Source organism: Physeter macrocephalus, chromosome 20 (genome assembly GCF_002837175.3).
Source record: "Physeter macrocephalus isolate SW-GA chromosome 20, ASM283717v5, whole genome shotgun sequence".
Classification (NCBI taxonomy): Eukaryota; Metazoa; Chordata; class Mammalia; order Artiodactyla; family Physeteridae; genus Physeter; species Physeter macrocephalus.
In genome coordinates, this window is record NC_041233.1 from 98,321,790 (window position 1) to 98,340,044 (window position 18,255).

General features: G+C 40.4%; 1 protein-coding gene across 4 annotated transcripts in view; it reads right to left on the bottom strand.

Annotated features, from left to right (window-relative positions):
- ERI1 (exoribonuclease 1) overlaps window positions 1-18,255 on the bottom strand; it is a 47,813-nt gene that overhangs the window by 17,099 nt on the left and 12,459 nt on the right. The window contains exons 1-3 of one of the 4 annotated variants that reach the window (XM_007101600.4): window positions 15,552-15,693; window positions 14,936-14,989; window positions 4,928-4,994 (exon numbers count right to left, since the gene is read on the bottom strand). In XM_007101600.4, coding sequence (XP_007101662.1) covers window positions 4,928-4,960 — 33 coding nt within the window. In that variant the 5' untranslated portion in view covers window positions 4,961-4,994; window positions 14,936-14,989; window positions 15,552-15,693. Of the gene's footprint in view, window positions 1-2,940; window positions 3,272-4,927; window positions 4,995-14,935; window positions 14,990-15,551; window positions 15,694-18,255 lie in introns of those variants that run through there. The other 3 variants (XM_007101599.4, XM_007101598.4, XM_055080958.1) reach the window with 3 other exon arrangements.

The window sequence follows — 18,255 nt, forward strand, 5'->3', positions numbered from 1 at the left end:
GAGCATGGGCTCTAGGCACACGAGCTTCAGTAGTTGCAGCACACAGGCTCAGTAGTTGTGGCTCATGGGCTCTAGAGTGCAGGCTCAGTAGTTGTGGCGCACGGGCTTGCCTGCTCCGTGGCATGTGGGATCTTCCCGGACCAGGGCGTGAACCCGTGTCCCCTGCATTGGCAGGCAGATTCTTAAACACTGTGCCACCAGGAAGTCCCTTGAAGAATAATTATTTTGAAGTTCCTTGTTGACCAATGTTTTAAAAACTTTATTACACGGATATCTAAGATAAGAAAATAATTAGCTTTCAATACTATATTAAATTTACAATGCCTGGCTACTTTATCATTAGCATTTAATCAGGATTCCTGATTTATCCTTTGTCTTTACACTTACAGTGAATTTTAAACTTCATCTTCAACTGGGTTAAAATTAGGTCAACAATGAGTAACAGTTTGTCTACCAAAACAAATGTCTCACTTAATTTAAGTGAATTTTCTCCTTGGCTAAATCCTCTCTCTGACTCACCTGCTTAATTCTTATCTAGAACTGTAGCTACAAATATTACCAACAAGTAACACTTAGGCCTCTTCTAGATATGCTACAAATCATGATTTCTATAAAGAAAGTTCTGCCTCCTCTCCTGGGTCCAACCCTAGCCCTCTTCCTTCAGTGAAGTTTAGGACATGGTCAAGGTCCAGTCCTCACAAACTGTGGTCTACACTAATGGTTTCCAAAGAAAATCCACTAAGACAATCCACTAAGGAGCAGAAGGAAAATATTTAAAACCCTGTATGTATTATTAATCTACAAAAACACAAAATTAGTTTACTAAGTAATACATGGATTGATAATGGCACCCTCCCCAATATGTGTGTCCATCTGTCACATGTCACAAAGTATCGGCCATACAATGAGGAAAGTAGGGACAGACTCCACAGTACAAGGGGGAATATTCACCTTCATGATACTGTGACATTTTGCAATTTTCACAAGTCCCAGTAAATGGTTGCACGGTTTATATTATCCCAAATGAGAGAATCTTTACAATATGGAATTGACCATGAAAATCTTTTATACCAAATGGAGGCTGACTATCTTTTGGTAAAGTACTTAAAAGTGCTATTGAACTTACAAATGAGTTACATATTTCCTTTTACAAAATGGTATTCCAAAATTGCTGTCATTTTCTGTGATGAGAAAGGGATTAATAGCTTGATCCTTAAAAGTTGTTTTTTTAAAAATAAACCCTATTTGTTTCAAGATGAAAGAAAATATGTTTTAACAACAATAACTTAGCAAGTAACTGCTTATCAAGAGAAACCTCTTCTGTGGCAAGAACATTTGGAAAACAGATGTTTTGGAAGTGTTTCCATTATTTTATCGCCAAAAAAAAAAAAAAAGAAAACCTGCTCATTACCTATTTTAAAAAAAGCCTTTGCATTTACACACAAAAAAACAAACAAACAAACTTAAAAGCAGAATTAAACTTGGTTACAATCCTTCCAAAAGAAGAGTTCTGATGAAATTTGAACCTACTTGGTTAAAAATATAAAAATGCAACACCTATTAGTTTACAAAAACAATTTTGTTGACATCAAGGATAATGAAAATTTAGTTAGCTGAAATCCAACAAAATATTTTGCTTTCTTGAGCCTGAAAAAAAAAGGACTGTATCATTATTTATTAAAAGCATCCAACAACAGGTTTTTAACAAACATGATAGTCACTAACATCAACTAGGAACATAAACCCAGACCTTAAGTCACTATATCTCAAAGTTTTAAGACTTCCAAATCTAATGAAGTGTATTCAATCACACTTCTCTCATTAAAAATAAAGTTTTTAAAATTATTTTTAAACCGACTCACTTGATGATGTTATTGACAGTATCTCAAACTGAAGAAGGATGGCAAGGTAGAAGAGTGGTTCTTTAGACAGAAGGGACATGGAGGCCTCTTTGAAAGTAATATCATAAGGCAAAGCAGATAACTATGCAAAAGACCCAGGGGAAGAGCATGCACAGCAAAGGAAGCACACAAAGACCCGTAACAAGAAAGATCATCCGCCATAAAACCGAGGATGCTGGGCACTGAGAGCAAAAGGGAAGAGTTGTACGAGGTGCAGTTAACAATAGAGAAAGGAGCCAGGTCCTGTGGGCAGCAAACTGAAGACTCAGGAGGGGAGAAACGGGTCAGATTCATGTTACTAAAAGCTCATTCTACCTGCTATGTGGGGAATGGGCTGTAGACAGAAAGAGCAAGAGCTAGGAAGCCTCCTGCAAGTACCCACACTATGAGGTGCTCCGCATTTGTATATTAATAGAAAATGACCAATTCGGGTATAGGATCGTTCACACTTTGCAGCGCCAGTCAACAATAACTGTATGTGTCAAAGAAGATGAATAAAGAAGTTTTAAGACGGTTTTTACAACTCTGCCACTGTAACTAGGATCTATCGGCGAGCTATCAAACTCGTTAAATGTATCAGTCATACATTACGTTTTTATGAGGTAGGAGTAAATGGGCGAAAACCAGAGACGAAGCTCCACCTAACAGGCACAATCACCTTTTGCCAAGGCTGGGAGCTGGGCTTAAAGGTCTTAAGAAGTGACATAACTAGAGCTGTGGTGGTATTTCTAAATACATCAACTACCCGCTACACATTAGGGCTACACAGAATGACAACAGTAACCGTGCGCCCAGAATGCTCAGAGCAGAGTTCCCACGCAGAGCTAATAACACTGCGGTTCGCATACTTCTCGTGTGGACTGTTTACTCACTTCCAGACAGTAACTGGGACCAGAAGGGGCTTACCGACAACCACCCCCGCGTAAAGGCTCCCGGAGTTGGGGCCAGGGAAGGCGGCCAGGGCTGGGGCCCCAGGACGCACGGGCTGCGGTTCCTGAGGGAAACCCTCGAAGACAAGGGCGCGCGGGCGGATTCTCACCTCGGGATTCGGGCGCTGCACCTCCTCCCCGCACGCCGACCCCCGCGACCCGCGCCGCGCGGGAGCCACGGCCTCGCCGCCGGGCTGGTGGCTCTGCTCATCCTCCATGCCGTGTGTCACGTAAGAAGAGAGCTGCTGGAGCCCACCACTCGCTCTCTCACTCGGCCAAGCCCGAAAGCCTCGCCCTTCTCCGCTGAAAAATTACCGGCTCCCGTTCCCGCGGCGGCGACCACACAAACTCGAGTGGACACCTCCCACTTCCGGGAGCGTGAGGCGTGCACACGCCGCGCAGGCGCAGTGAGCCGGCGCGCGGAACGCCAGCGCCTCTGCCGAGGCAGGCGGTGGAGGGCGGTGGGTAGAAGGAGAGATGGGAGGAGCGAAGCGAGGGGAGAGGCGCGCGCGGGAGAAACTGAACGCTACGTGCGCGGGGTTGAAGCGACGCCAGAGTTCGGATTAGTCCATGGAGATGCAGCCAGAGAAAATGACCCATCACCATCTCCTGAGAAGTAAGCGAGGAGTATCCGAGAGAGAAGTGAATTTTAACCATAGAGAATAGCATTTATAAAACAATCTACGTTTTTCCATAAGGCGTTTGAGACGCCCACTGCTGGACAAGAAGAAGCAATAGGTCTGGAGTTACTACGAAACTGAACAAAGTATGTGAAACAACTGTTTTCAGACATTGGACGACAGGTAGTTCCGGACCTTTGTAGCTGAGAGAAGAGAAACAAATGAGATGGGGATTTTTTTTAGGGAATTTGGCGAGGCCAAGTTAGTTGGAATTTATGAGGCGGCGTTTATGGAGCAAAAGCTTCAGAAATCTGCATAGGCGCACCCTTGCATCTTTAGCTGAATAAAAATCAGTGAATATGTTCTGTGAAACTCCACAAGACCAGGAAAGAACAATTATTGGGGAGCAGTAAGCCAAACAATTTTCAGAGCTCACACTGGGCTAGGAATCATTTGAGTTCCCTGGAGCCAGAGTGGAGAGACTTGAATACGGTTGTCGAACGGAGTATGCTATAGAGACCCCCGAAGTGTCATGTCTTAGTAGTGAGGTAAACTAGCCCTAGACTCTGGGCTAGTTTAGACCCTTCATAAGCTTAAAGAGAAGCCCTGATAGAGTCAAACTGCTCAGTAAGTAACCTAACTGCCTGCCAAAGCAAAGCCTGATACTCTCTAAAAGACTAGGACAAAATCCGGGATTCAACAACATTATATTCAATATATCAGGCATCCAGTCAAAACTTAATAGGCATGCCAAGTAAGTAGGAAAATATATAGTCAATAGAACCATATCCAGAAATGACAAAATGATGGCATTTACAGAGAAGGACTTACGCGCTTAATATGCTCAAGGATTTAACACAAAATATGACAGGAGAGAAACTGAAGAGTTTTTTAAAAAAGAAGCAAATAGAATTTCTAGAGATGAAAAATATAATATCTGAAATTTTTAAATCTCTGCATGGGATGGATAGCACTTTAGGCGCTGCAGGAAAATAAAAAGTAATAAAGCTGAAGACATAGTGATAGAAACAATCCAAAATGACACACAGAAAATAGACTTAAAAAAGAACAGAGCTTCAGTAACCTGTGGGACAATATAAAGAGGTGTGATGTATATATAATTACAGACAGAAAGAGGATGGGGGTGAAGAAAAAATATTTGAAGAAATAGTGGACAAAAATGTTCCAAGTGTAATATCTTATATTTGATCCAAGAAGGTCAAAGAAGCACCCAAACAGCGTAAATATAAAGAAAACTACACCAGGTCACATCATAATCACACTGCTGAAAGACATTGCTAAAGAGAAGATCTTAAAAGCAGCTAGTGAAAAAAGGCACATTATATTTAGAGAAATAATAATAAGTTTTCATAGACTTCTCATTAGAAACTGTGCAAGCCAAAAGAAAATAAAATGCAAGAGTGCAAAACACAACTGTCAACTTGGAATTCTATACTCAGCAGGATGAAACAGAGACCTTTTCAGACAAACAAGTCCAGGAAAGCCGCATCCTGAAGCAGAGCCATCCCAGCTGACTTGCAGACCTGGAAGAAAGAAAAATAAATGCTTATTGTAAGCCACTGGTGTGGTTATTTATTCTGCATTATTATAAAAATAATTAACGACTATAAGATCTCTTCAAGTCACGTGGCAATGGGTGCGGACATATAACTCCCTAACAGCAAAAGGGACACATTGGAAATCTACCACAGATGTTTTACCTCTGAAATCACCTGCTTCTTTCTAAGTGGACTGTATTTTTTCTCTTATAATTACAGACTTATCTTTGTGTTTATACAAGAAAGTTTATGGGCTCAGAAACACAATACAAATACAATACAATACAAAAATTTCTAAGGCACAACTCTGTTCATCTCTTTTTGCCAGGATTTATTCATTTTCTCTTCAGATAATGATTTTGAGTCCTGACATACAACTGCAGGGAAATTAACAAGAATTGCTAATCGCATCTCTCTCAAAGAAGAAAAAATGACCCAGTAAACACTATCAGGATTCACATTATGTGAACATTCATAAGCACTAAGTGAAAATTGTTCTGCTTGAACTTTTTGATTTGATACTTAACTGTTAAGTAAAGAAGATTCACTGTAGGGGCTTCCCTGGTGGTGCAGTGGTTGAGAGTCTGCCTGCCGATGCAGGGGAACCGGGTTCGCGCCCCGGTCCGGGAGGATCCCACATGCTGCGGAGCGGCTGGGCCCGTGAGCCATGGCCGCTGAGCCTGCGCGTCCGGAGCCTGTGCTCCGCGACGGGAGATGTGCTCCGCGACGCGAGAGGCCGGGGCAGGGGGAGGCCCGCATACCACAAAAAAAAAAAAAAAAAAAAAAAGAAGATTCACTGTCAAGGATTGATTGATCATATATTTGTAGTTCAAACGATGGGCTTATACCTTAGTACTGTTGCCAGTATCTATGGGAAGGCTAAGACACAATAACCATTCATTCATTCAACAAATGTGCCCGGAATGAGCACTGAATAAAACAACAAAAACTCTTTGCCCTATGGCATGAGTTTACGTTCAAGAAGTGGAATAAAGACAACAAACGAAAGAAGTAAAATATTTACGGTATGGAGGAAAATTAAGCAGGTAAGGGGAATGGGGGGGATGATCCTGTGGGAAACGGGGGTTGCAATCGTAAATAGAGTGGTTATGGGAGGTCTCTCTGATGGTGTGCTCTTTGAGCAAAGACCTGAAGGAGGTGAGGGAGCAAACTGTGAGGCTGTCTGGGGGAAGAGAATTTTAGGCAGTGTAAGCAACAAGTGAAAAGGCCCTGAGTTGAAAACGTGCCTGGAATGTTCAAGAAATACCACCATGTCCCATACTTTCCTTTGATTGTATGGTATCAGCAAGCAGGAGACCCACATTTCGTAAATGGTGACTGCTGTTACTCTCCATGTACACAGAAGGAGAAGTCCCAATGATACCAGTGCCTTCTGCCTAAGAAAATAAGTGCCCTAGTTGGACAGCTCAAGGGGAGAGCCTCCCTAAAAGTTTCAGTTATGGCCCAAGCCTAAAAGAAAGGTTCTAGAATCAGTTATTCTCTTATTAACCCCAGTGAAAAACATACCTGCCTTTCACTTAGCATTAATGTCCCTGGATTAATCCACTGTTAGTGATAGATCTGTGTATTGAATACCAGGTTTTGTAAATTGTTCTAGGCTGAACTACAATAAATATATGACCTTTGCAGAGTAGAATGCCATTTGTTTCTAAGTCATTTACCCATGGCTGCCTGGTGCCAATGTATATTTAATTCTGTATCTTTAGGTTTGTATCTGAGTGCCCTGCTCTGTTCTATTGGTCCGTGGTGTCTGTTCTTATACCCTTCCCATGCTGTTTTTATTGCTTGTCTCTGCAGTATGTCTTAATATCTTATAAAATAAGTTCTCCCTCTTGAGTCTTCTTTTTCAATACTGGCTTAGCTATTTATGGATTTTTAGCCTTTCACGTACATTTGAGGACAAATTTACTGGTCCTCAAAAATCCAACAAAAATTCTCATTAAAATTGAAATCAGTAGAACAATTTGCGGACAACTGACATATTAATATTGTCTTCCTATTGAAAAATGTAACTTTATTCAGATCATGTTGTATGTTTTTAAAATTTTATAATTTTCTCCATAGAGGTCTGGTCCATTCTTGGTTAAGTTAATCCCTAGATACATTATGCTTTTTGTTGTCGTTATGAATAGCATATTATTTTATACTGTATTTAAAATTTAGGTTGGTTATTTGTGGTGAGAAAAAATACTATTGATTTTTATCATGTCTAAGCGCCCTTATGAATTTTAATAGTTTTTTTATTCTGTTGGTTTTTGATGGATGATCATATTTCTGTTTACTAACTTTATATGCCTCTATCTTTGTCTTTTCTTACTGCATTGCCCAGAAGTCTTTGGTAGTTTGTTAATAGTAATGATACCAGTGCGGAACTCGTGGGAATTGCATATAAAACCTTTATATTTAAGGCAATGTTTTCTGCAGGTTCCAAGGTCTTTTCCTTTAGTACTTTAAAAATATTACTTTAGGGCTTCCCCTGGTGGCGCAGTGGTTGAGAGTCCGCCTGCTGATGCAGGGGACATGGGTTCGTGCCCCAGTCCGGGAAGATCCCACATGCCGCGGAGCGGCTAGGCCCGTGAGCCATGGCCGCTGAGCCTGCGCGTCCAGAGCCTGCGCGTCCGGAGCCTGTGCTCCGCAACGGGAGAGGCCACAACAGTGAGAGGCCCAAGTACCGCAAAAAAAAAAAAAAAAAAAAAAAAAAAAAAAAAATTACTTTATTTTTTCTTATATCTAATGTTGCTTTGAAAGTCTGGTATCAACATGATTCTTGATCTTTTTAGATATCTGTTCCCTTTCTCAGAACTCTGCATATTTTATTTTTGTCATCAACGTTCTTAAATTTCACTGTAATGTTTCTAGATAGGGAATCTTCTTTTTTGTCTGTTTGGTTTTCTTTGATTTCTTTCAATCTGAGGCCCTTCATTTTTCTTTAATTTAGGAAAATTTACCTTCATTATCTCTTTAAATGTATCTTCTCCAATTTTCCCCCCTCTCTGTTTTGAACCCATAAAATGTAGATATTGGCATGATTCTACCTTCCTTACCCTCCATATTACTTATTTTTCCTTTTATGTTTTCCATATCTTTCTTTTCTCCTGCAGCCGCCTGGGAAAATTCCTCAATCTGATTTTACAATCTCTAACTTAATCTTTAGCTGTATCCTCTGTGCCATTTTTTCCTATTTGTTGCATTTTCCTTCTATTTTGTTTAGTCAAAGAATAACTCAGGGACCTTTAGTTAATTTGCTTCAGCAATTTAGTCACATGAGGAAGGCAGTCATTACACTATTGTTAAAAAACAAAGGCAAAAACAGGATTTAATACACAAAAGAGAGAGGAAAAAGGCCACAGTCTGGAAATAGTGATTGGTGTGCACATATTTGGGGTATAGTTGTCAGCCAGCAGCTTGAATAAGCGCGATAGGGGTATCAAAGAAAACAATTACAGTAGTTTGTGGATTTTTGGAAACCCATGAGCGTTTAACGAGGGGACCTCATATTTCCACTTTCTAATGATTTTTTGGTTCAGATTGCTAGTATCTTCGTTTATCTCCTTAAGTATATTCATTATGCATCTTTGAAATTCTTGGTTCATCTGTTCTAATAATTCTGATTCAGTTGGTATACGTGATTCAATTTGTTGTCTGCATTTCATGGTCTCTTTGCTCCCCCACAGGTGCCGGGTTATTTTGGCCTGTGAGCTCCTGTGCCCGTGTGAGTGTCTGGTAATGTGGATTGGGGAGGAGGCATGTGTGATCCTCCAGACGAATTTGAGAAGGAAGCCTGTGAGGCCCTGTCACCACAGCATTAGTGTTAATCACTCTTATTTGTTTTCACTCCATTCAACAAAGGCAACTGTGTTCAGGGTTACACTGTTGATCTCTAAGGAAGAAGTAGCTTTGAGAGACCCACTCCCCAGTTCATAATCCATCAACCCTGGGATTTGGAGGGGGAGGGGCATAGAAGTCAGTGTCAGAGGGGAGCTGGTCAGCCTGTTGTTTTCATCAACCCGTCTCCCCAGCCAAGTGCACTAATGCTGCTACTCTGATATAAGTCATGGACAGGCTGGGAATGTTGCTGCTGGTTTCTGCTTTCCTCCAGGCCGTCTCATGGCTGCTTCTGGTCGCCCACCACCCCAGGCAGAGCCCCGGGCCCCCCCCAAAAAACACGTCTCCCTCCCACACTATTTCAAAACTGCCTTCAGACTCCCAAGGAGTTTCTTGTTTTGTTGTTTTTATTATTCATTTCTCAAATTCATGTTTTTTCTTAATTCTAGAATTTTTCCAGGGTTCATGGGAGAGAGGGGTTAATAAGTTATGAAGCTACATTATTATTTCTACAACATTAAGATATGTGGTATATTAGTTTACTAGGGCTGCCATAACAAAGTAGTACCCCAGACTGGGTGGCTTAAACAACAGAAATTTATTTTCTCACAATCCTGAAGGCTAGGAGACCAAGATCGAGGTATCTGCAAGGCTGGTTTCTTTGGAGGCCTTTCTCCTTGGCTTATACATAGCCATCTTCTCCCTGTGTTTTCGCATTTTCTTCCCTCTGTAACTATCAGTGTCCAAATCTCCTGTTCTTATAAGAACATCAATCACATTGGATTAGGGCCCACCCTAATACCTCATTTAACTTAATTATCTCTTTAAAGACCCAGTCTCCAAATACAGTCACATTTTGAAGTACCGGGGATTAGGACTTCAACGTATGAATTTGGAGACTCTACAACTCAGCCCATAATGTATGGGCTGTTTACATTCCCTTATGGAGCTGTAATTCCACATTTGAATTTAGCTTATTTCTCCTTTATTTTTTTCAATTGTTTTTATAGTTTTAAAATTTACTTTTGGAATGGGAATCAAAATCACATTCATACATTGATGTTAGTGGATGTGACTCTTAAGCCTCTTTTAAAAAAATTTTTTATTGAAATATAGTTAATGTACAATATTTTATCTTACAGGTGTACAATACTGATTCACAATTTTTAAAGGTTATACTCCATTTATAGTTATAAAATATTGGCTGTATTCCCTGTGTTGTACAATATATCCTTGTAGCTTATTTTATACATAATAGTTTGTACCTCTTAAACTCCTAACCCTATATTGCCCCTCCCCCTTCCCTGTATTCCCTGTGTTGTACAATATATCCTTGTAGCTTATTTTATACATAATAGTTTGTACCTCTTAAACTCCTAACCCTATATTGCCCCTCCCCCTTCCTTCTCCCCACTGATGACCACTAGTTTGTTCTCTCACTCTGAGTCTGTTTCTTTTTTTTTTTTTCTTTTTGTGGTATGCGGGCCTCCCTCTGCTGCGGCCTCTCCCGTTGCGGAGCATAGGCTCCGGACACGCAGGCTCAGCGGCCATGGCTCACAGGCCCAGCCGCTCCGCGGCATGTGGGATCCCCCCAGACCGGGGCGCGAACCCGGTTCCCCTGCATCGGCAGGCGGACGCGCAACCACTGCGCCACCAGGGAAGCCCTGTTTCTTTTTTAATTATATTCACTAGTTTGTTGTTTTTTTAGATTTCACATATAAGTGATGTCATACAATATTTTTCTTTCTCTGTCTGACCTATTTCACTTAGTATAATGCTCTCCAAGTCCATCCATGTTGTTGCAAATGACAAGATTTTATTCTTTTCTATGGCTGAGTAGTGTTCCACTGTATATATATATATATACCACATTTTCTTTATTCATGCATACATTGATGGATACTTAGGTTGTTTCCATATCTTGGCAATTATAAATAATGCTGCGATGAACATTGGGGGTGCATGTGTCTTTTGGAATTAGCATTTTTGTTTCTTTCAGATATATACCCAGAAGTGGAATTGCTGGATCACATAGTAGTTCTGTTTTTAGTTTTTTGAGAAACCTCTGTACTGTTTTCCACAGTGGCTGCACCAGTTTACATTCCCACCAACAGAGTATGAGGGTTCCCATTTCTCCACATCCTCACCAACATTTCTTATTTGTGTTATTTTTGATGATAACCATTCTGACAGGTCATACCTGTGATAGCTCATTGTGGTTTTGATGTGTATTTCCCTGATGATTAGTGATGTTGAGCATCTTTTCATATGCCTGTTGGCCATTTGCATGTCCTCTTTAGAGAAATGTCTATTCAGGTTTTCTGCCCATTTTTCCATCAGACTGTTTTTTTGATGTTGAGTTATATGAACTGTTTATGTATGTTGGATATTAACCCCTTATCAGTCATATCATTTGCAAATATTGTCTCGCATTCAGTAAGTTACTAAAAGCTTTTGCACAGCAAAGGCAACCATAGCTTCTCTGATTTTGACTTCCTCCCTCACCAGCAAAGGTCCTACTCCATTATCATAACTAAATCTCTCGCCAATATCGTAAATTTCTTTCCTTGACTAAACCCCCATGATAATAAGTCTGCCTTCCGTATGCTTGCCCTGAGTTCTGAGAGATGCCTTGGAGATCACAGAACAGGCAGATCATGAGAAATGAATAGTCACCAGCTTCCCTTGCAGCCCTATCATGCTTCTTTCCCCAGCTTGCCTTCCCTCTCCACAACTTCTGTGAACCTCTGTTCTCACCTCCAAACTCCCATCTACTTTCACCAGACAACCGACCTCACCTCCTGCTTCACAAAGAAAATAGAAACTTTCTGAAGAAAACTATTGTAGATTTCCACCAGCCAATCTTCACCCACCCATATCTGATCCTGTCCTTGTTTAATATTTTAACATTTTATTCATCATACATTCTTTTTTTTTTTTTTTTTTTTTTTTTTGTTGCGGTACGCGGGCCTCTCACTGTTGTGGCCTCTCCCGTTGCGGAGCACAGGCTCCGGACGCGCAGGCTCAGTGGCCATGGCTCACGGGCCCAGCCGCTCCGTGGCATGTGGGATCCTCCCGGACCAGGGCACGAACCCGCATCCCCTGCATCAGCAGGCGGACTCTCAACCACTGCGCCACCAGGGAAGCCCCATCATACATTCTTTGCATTAATTTTAATCTGTTTAGAGATTGCACTAAAATAGTGTTTATCTTGATTACGGAGGGTTTATTTTTTTGGTGCCTCCCTAAATTTGGTGCCCTAGTTGAGTGCCTTATTCACCTCACTCTAGCCCCGGCCCTGCTCCATCCCTCACTCCCTCCTTCCCTCTTGCATTTTCTGCTGACTCTCACCACATACTCTGAATTCTGCAACCCTACCTCCTCAGGAGCCTAGAATTTTGTGCTTTCCACTCTCTCTTCTGTATCTTCAATCGTTTCCTTGCCAATGGACCTTTCCCTTCTGTATTTAAACGAGCTCAACTCAAAATGTTCCAACTTAAAAAGCCAAACCAAAACAAACACCTCCTTCAACCTCAGAACCCCTGCAGCTGCTGCTTGTGCTCTCTCTTCCCCTTCAGAGCTAAACCTGTAGAAAGTAGTGTCTCTTTTCCCATGCCACCCACTCCTGATACAGCCTACCCTAATCTGGATTCCACCCGCACTGCCCATGACCTTTCTTTCTCCATCGAGGTCATTAGCTATCTCCATGTGGTTAAGCCCTGTAGGCTCTTATCAGAGATCATCCTGTGTGACCAGCATCCAACATTATTGGCCATAATTTATTTACTGAAACACTTTCTTACTTTGGTCTCCATGACAACAAACTTGCCTGGCTTCCTTCCTTTCTCTCCGGCCATTCTTTCTCAGTCTCACTGGTCCGTCACCATCTTACTCAATCATTGAATGCAGGAATCCTTTCCGGGCTGGATTTTAGACCTTCTTCTCTTCTCTCATATTCTTTTCTCAGTTTAGACTTTTTTAGGTGTTCCTATCCATTCCCAGGTATTCTTATCCATTCCTCTAGCTTTGTTTACCATCCACTTGCCAATGACTCCTAAACATATATTTCCATCCAAGATCTTGGTGGATCTCAGCACCAGATCCACATGACCAATTGCCTACTCACGAACACCTGCAAGTCCACACATCCAAAAGTGAACTCATCATCTTCACCCCCAAAACCTACTGTCATTTCTTTTCTCAGTAAATGGTTCTAAAAACCACATAGTTGGATTCACTTTGGGGAGTCACTTTTGACTTTTCATATTCTTCACCTTCCTTAATCAAAAGGCTACAAAGCTTCGAGTGATGTGGGTTGTGCTGACCTCTGCAGTTTTAGCAGGAAATACCTTCTATCTCCTTCCATACTTAACTTCTTTGGGTACCTCGACACCCCATGCTTGTTCTTATCTGAAAGTGTTTCCAGCCTAGTTCCTCTCATTCTTTAGATCAGAGATTAAACTTCTTCTCTAGAATGTTTCCCTCAAATCCCCAGATTTGGTTAGATTCTGCTCTTTATGAGATCTGCTTCCTTCCTTGGCATTTTTTTTTTTTTTTTTTAGAATAAAGATTCGACTGTGTAAGAAAAAGACCTTAAATGGCAGTGGCTTAAATGACATAGAGGTTAGTCTGGGAAGTTAAACCTTGGCCCTGTAACTCAAAGATGTCCAGGGCCCAGGGCCCTTCTGTCTTGTTGCTCCACTATTCCTAGTATGCCATCTTTATCCCCATGTTCCAGACAGCTCAGCACTCTGTGTGCCTTCCAGCCAGTGGAAAGAGGGAAAAATTGAAAGGGAGAATGGGCCTTTCCTCTTAAGGTCACGCCCAGAAGTCATGCCCATTATTCATGCTTATATCCCATCTGTTGGAACTTAGTCACATAACCACACACTAGTTGCAGAGGAAGCTGAGAAAAATGTTGTTTTGGTTCTGTGGACAGTTAACTATGAACAGTGAAAGTCTATTGTGGTTGAAAAGGGGGAGATCAAATATTCAGACAGCTAACAAGTTTCTGCCGCAGTCCTGGTGAAACCCACATAACCACGCACACTCTCTTCCTGCACAGAAAGCACACTCATCCCTTCCCCAGTGGAGACCACCCCCGGATTCTATTCAGCAAGTACATCCAGCTCAGTGCCTACAATCTCTGAGGGAGGCACTGTCCTCTTCATCAGGCTCAGATCAGGCTCTTCTTGGTCCAGCCACTTCTAAACCAAATGACAAGTTATCTGCTCTCATCATACCCAATATGAAATAGAAGGAGCAGGATAAATTTAATAAGAATGCTTATTTGGGGGAGGAGGAGAAAGAGGAGAAAGAGGAAGGAAGGGAAAACATAGGCAGTCACCGGGCCACAGAAATGACGAATTCTGCTGAGCAGGAACTGGAAAGACTCTGGGCTCAGACTGGTTAAACTCCTGTGGCCAGGAGTTTCTGCTCTCAGAGAGATGGGGAAAGGAGGGGGAGTCTCTCCCACCTTTATCTTCTGTGAGTCTCATCTGATAATACCTGTTTCTCTTATATTTCCTTGGTATGAATGTCTTTGCTATTAAAACATTTGAAAGTTTAAATAATTTTATTCAGTTTAGATATAAATACGTATGTGTGCCACATATATGAATATATATATGTATATATATGATTTGTGAGTTAAATAATGCCTTGTTCTAGTAGTTTCTCTTCTTGTATGGTGTTATGCAATTGCTCAAAAAATTTGTGGGAACTGGTACCGGTCATGTCCTATCTCATCCTGAACACAAGCAAACAGGGTCCTCTGCTCTGCCCACAGCATCCCCCTGCATAGTCTTGCTGACAAGCACAGACCAGCATGACAACTCAATGATGGGGGAGGTGTGTACAAATTTTGACCCTCTCCTTGAATATATCATCCAAGAAAGTTTACTTTGCACATTTTTATATGTGCAAATATATAAAAATATTTGTTTAAATAAACATGATTAAACCTACCTATTAAAGATTTCAGATTTATTTTGAATTTGAGCAGAAGAAACTCAGTTTGGGTTTTTGGTATATAAAGTAAAATGGATTTTCTGTTATAAAAACTTCAGATATTTACTTACCATTTGAATTATAAATGATTCATTTGAAGGTTATTGCAATTCAGCTGAGTCAGACTAGGAAATAAGAAAAACAAAGTAAACATTTCAAATAGGTTGTATTTTTAAAACACGTATAATTTGTTTTTGTACTTTTGTTCAGCTTCCTAATGTCCTTATATTAATGTCCAATATATCAGAAACTCATCAAATGATTTTGAAAATTATAGCTTTTCTATGATTGCAAAAAGTCATGCATATTCAATTAGGAAAATTTTTAAAATGGAAAGATGTATTCCATTGAGAATTTGATAGCAATAATACCCGATATTCTCTCTTTAAAGACCACCCACGGGCTGTACAAAGAGTTAGTTTCTTGAAATGCCACCAGAGGGCAATCAGTTCAAAAACTGATCTATCTGATTTATAAACAGGCTTCTATGTTGCGGAGGTGCTGACAGGTTTTCAGTTTTAATTTGGAAAGACAGAAAAAAAAAAGAAGAATTAAAAAACCTTTTAATTAGTAGAAAATATATCCAAATAAGTGTTCAAGTTTTTAAAAGGTTCATCACTACCCTTTTGGGAACCTAATTATTATACATTCCTGAATATAGCAAAAATTTATGGAGTGCTTACTTACTGTTAATTGTAATAAGTGTTGTTGATAAAACTTGGTCCTGACATTTTAGGATTAATATTTTCTCTGGGAAAAGAGGCGTACATAAACAAATGAATTAGGATCCAGTATTTTGTGTACCACACTAAAAATCTTCAAATGCTGTGAAGGACAGGATTAATTCTGCTAAAAGCAAATAGGTCCGAAGAATGCTTCATAGAAGAATTGAACGTTGCAGAATGAGTAGACTCCTCTGAACTTTCAGGTTACGGTGGTGGATTGAACATGTGCATTTAATTTTCCTCCCTCTTGAACAATCAAAAATAAGAAGTGTTTTAGGACCTAAGCCCACATGGATTAGAATAGGAGAAGAGACAACAGCAACAAAATTCTGGAAGCTGAAAAACTTATGGATTAGTGGTAAGTGATTTAACAGACCTGAGAAAACGAACCTCAAGCTGTCAGTGGGAAAGCTGAGAAACCAACAATAATCACACAGCAAAATCTTCAAAAGGCATGATTTGTAGGCTCTTTAAGTAAGGACTACAGTTCCAGGACTGGAGGTAAAAGGGAGAAAAGAGCTAATATAAGGAGGACCAGGATGAAAACTGCTTGAGAAGAAATTAGAGCCCTAGACCCTCCCTCACCCTGGTAGAAGTCTGGATGTTTATTCTTATTGAGGGGGATTAAGAGATCATCCCTTCCCCAACCTCTTCCCCCTATTTGGTCCCCAGAATGTAACAGCTAGATCTTTACTCTTTAGGTGGGAGATTGGAAGACTCTTCCCTGGAGAAATCTGATCATCCAAAAAGAAAACATTTAAAGGTTGACGTCAAGGTTTTGCCAACAGTCTCTCTACCAACATCACCCTATAGTGAAAGTCAAAAGCTCAGAGTTTTTAATCGGTTTTTAAATTTCCCAATCTTAATTTTGAGCAGACCACCAAGGATTACCAGATAGCTGATGAAAGCCTGCTGTATAGAAGATAGAGACCAAAACAAACAAGCACAAACAGAAGAAGCATCTTGGAGGAAACAGAAATTAGTCAAGACTTAAAAGCAACAGCTATAATCATATCCTCAGACAGAGAAGAGGGGATATTGCATCCATTAAACAAGAACCAAAGCTATGGAAATGGAAGATTTAGGGGGGATTAAAAAAAGCAACTGCAAAGGGCTCTTGGAAATTAAAATCATGGTAGCAGAAAACAAATACTTGTGCTGTCCAATGTGCTAACCACTAACCACCTCCTTGAAAAGTAAATCAGGTAGAATTAACAAAATTAAAAATGCAACACCTCATTTGCACTAGTTGCATTTCAAATGTTCAAAAGCTACATGTGCCTAGTGGCTAAGGTGTTGGACTGCTCAGATATAGAACATTTCCATCATTGCAGAAAATGCTATTGCTAGCACTTGAGAAAGTACATTTGAGGACACCTCACATGAAGTAGAAGACAAAGAGAAAAGATGAAAATAAAAAGAAAATAAAAAAACCATAGGACCATCCAGGAGATCAAACAATTGAATAACAGAAGTTCCAGAAAGAAGGAAAGAGGGAAGAAAATAATCAAAGAAAAAATTCAAGAAAATTTCCTGGAATTGAATGATGTAAGTTGCCAGATGGAAAGAGCCCTAGGTACTTAGCCCAATATATCTGCTCTGAGGGATATTCTTGTGAAATATCAGAAATCCAGGGGTAAAAAGAAATTATTCATTTCCAGACAGGAAGAAGAAGTAGTATACCCAATATTAGGAAACAGAAAGGCTTCTGACTTCTCAGTAGTAACCTTGGAAGCAAAAAAACATTGGAGCAATATCTTCCAAAATCTGAAAGAATATTGCTTGCAATTTAGAATTCTATACCTAATCAACTATTGTTATATTTATTGAGTAGAAACAGGTTTCTCAAGATAATCCATAGGATACTTAACTGTTAAAAACTTAGCTCTCATTCAATCACCAGGAAATGTGACTTTCAGTCACAGAATAAGTCACAGAATAAGATGACCACGCTATTATAAAAACATTCAATTAATTTTTTGTTCTATAGACTATGCTGATTGAAGAAATTGGAATTTGCCTACCAAAGTAACTGAACTCACTCGGCTTGTGTTAATTGAATTCTTACATTATTATGTAGGTGCTTCTATTAGTCAGAAAGCTCCAGGCTCTGGGGCTTCGTTTTCTGTTTCATCCTGCTCCATGTAGAATGTATCTTTAGCAGACTAATTCAAACACAACAGAAAAACTGTTCCTTCGATGTACTTGAAGTACTTTCATTAATAATGAAATAATATTATTGCTATGTTTACACATGTTTGAAAACAGCTGTGGGAGTTACTCAGGGCAGTTCTGTGCTCCCCACTTAACAGAGTAGGAAAGTTGCTGCCAAGAGATTCAGAGAGCGTTCATCCCAGGCTCTCATAGCTGGAACTTGACTGGTCCAATCAGAACAACATCTTCTACTCCAAATCAAATGAAGGTTTTAATTTTCTTTGGAAAAGAAAACATGAAAGGAGACCGCAGTTATATAACAACAACAAAAATCATGTCTTTCCCAATCTATGAAAATATTTGTTCTTAAAAAACAATACGCCCGGGCTTCCCTGGTGGCGCAGTGGTTGAGAGTCCGCCTGCCGATGCAGGGGACACGGGCTCGTGCCCCGGTCCGGGAAGATCCCACATGCCGCGGAGCGGCTGGGCCCGTGAGCCATGGCCGCTGAGCC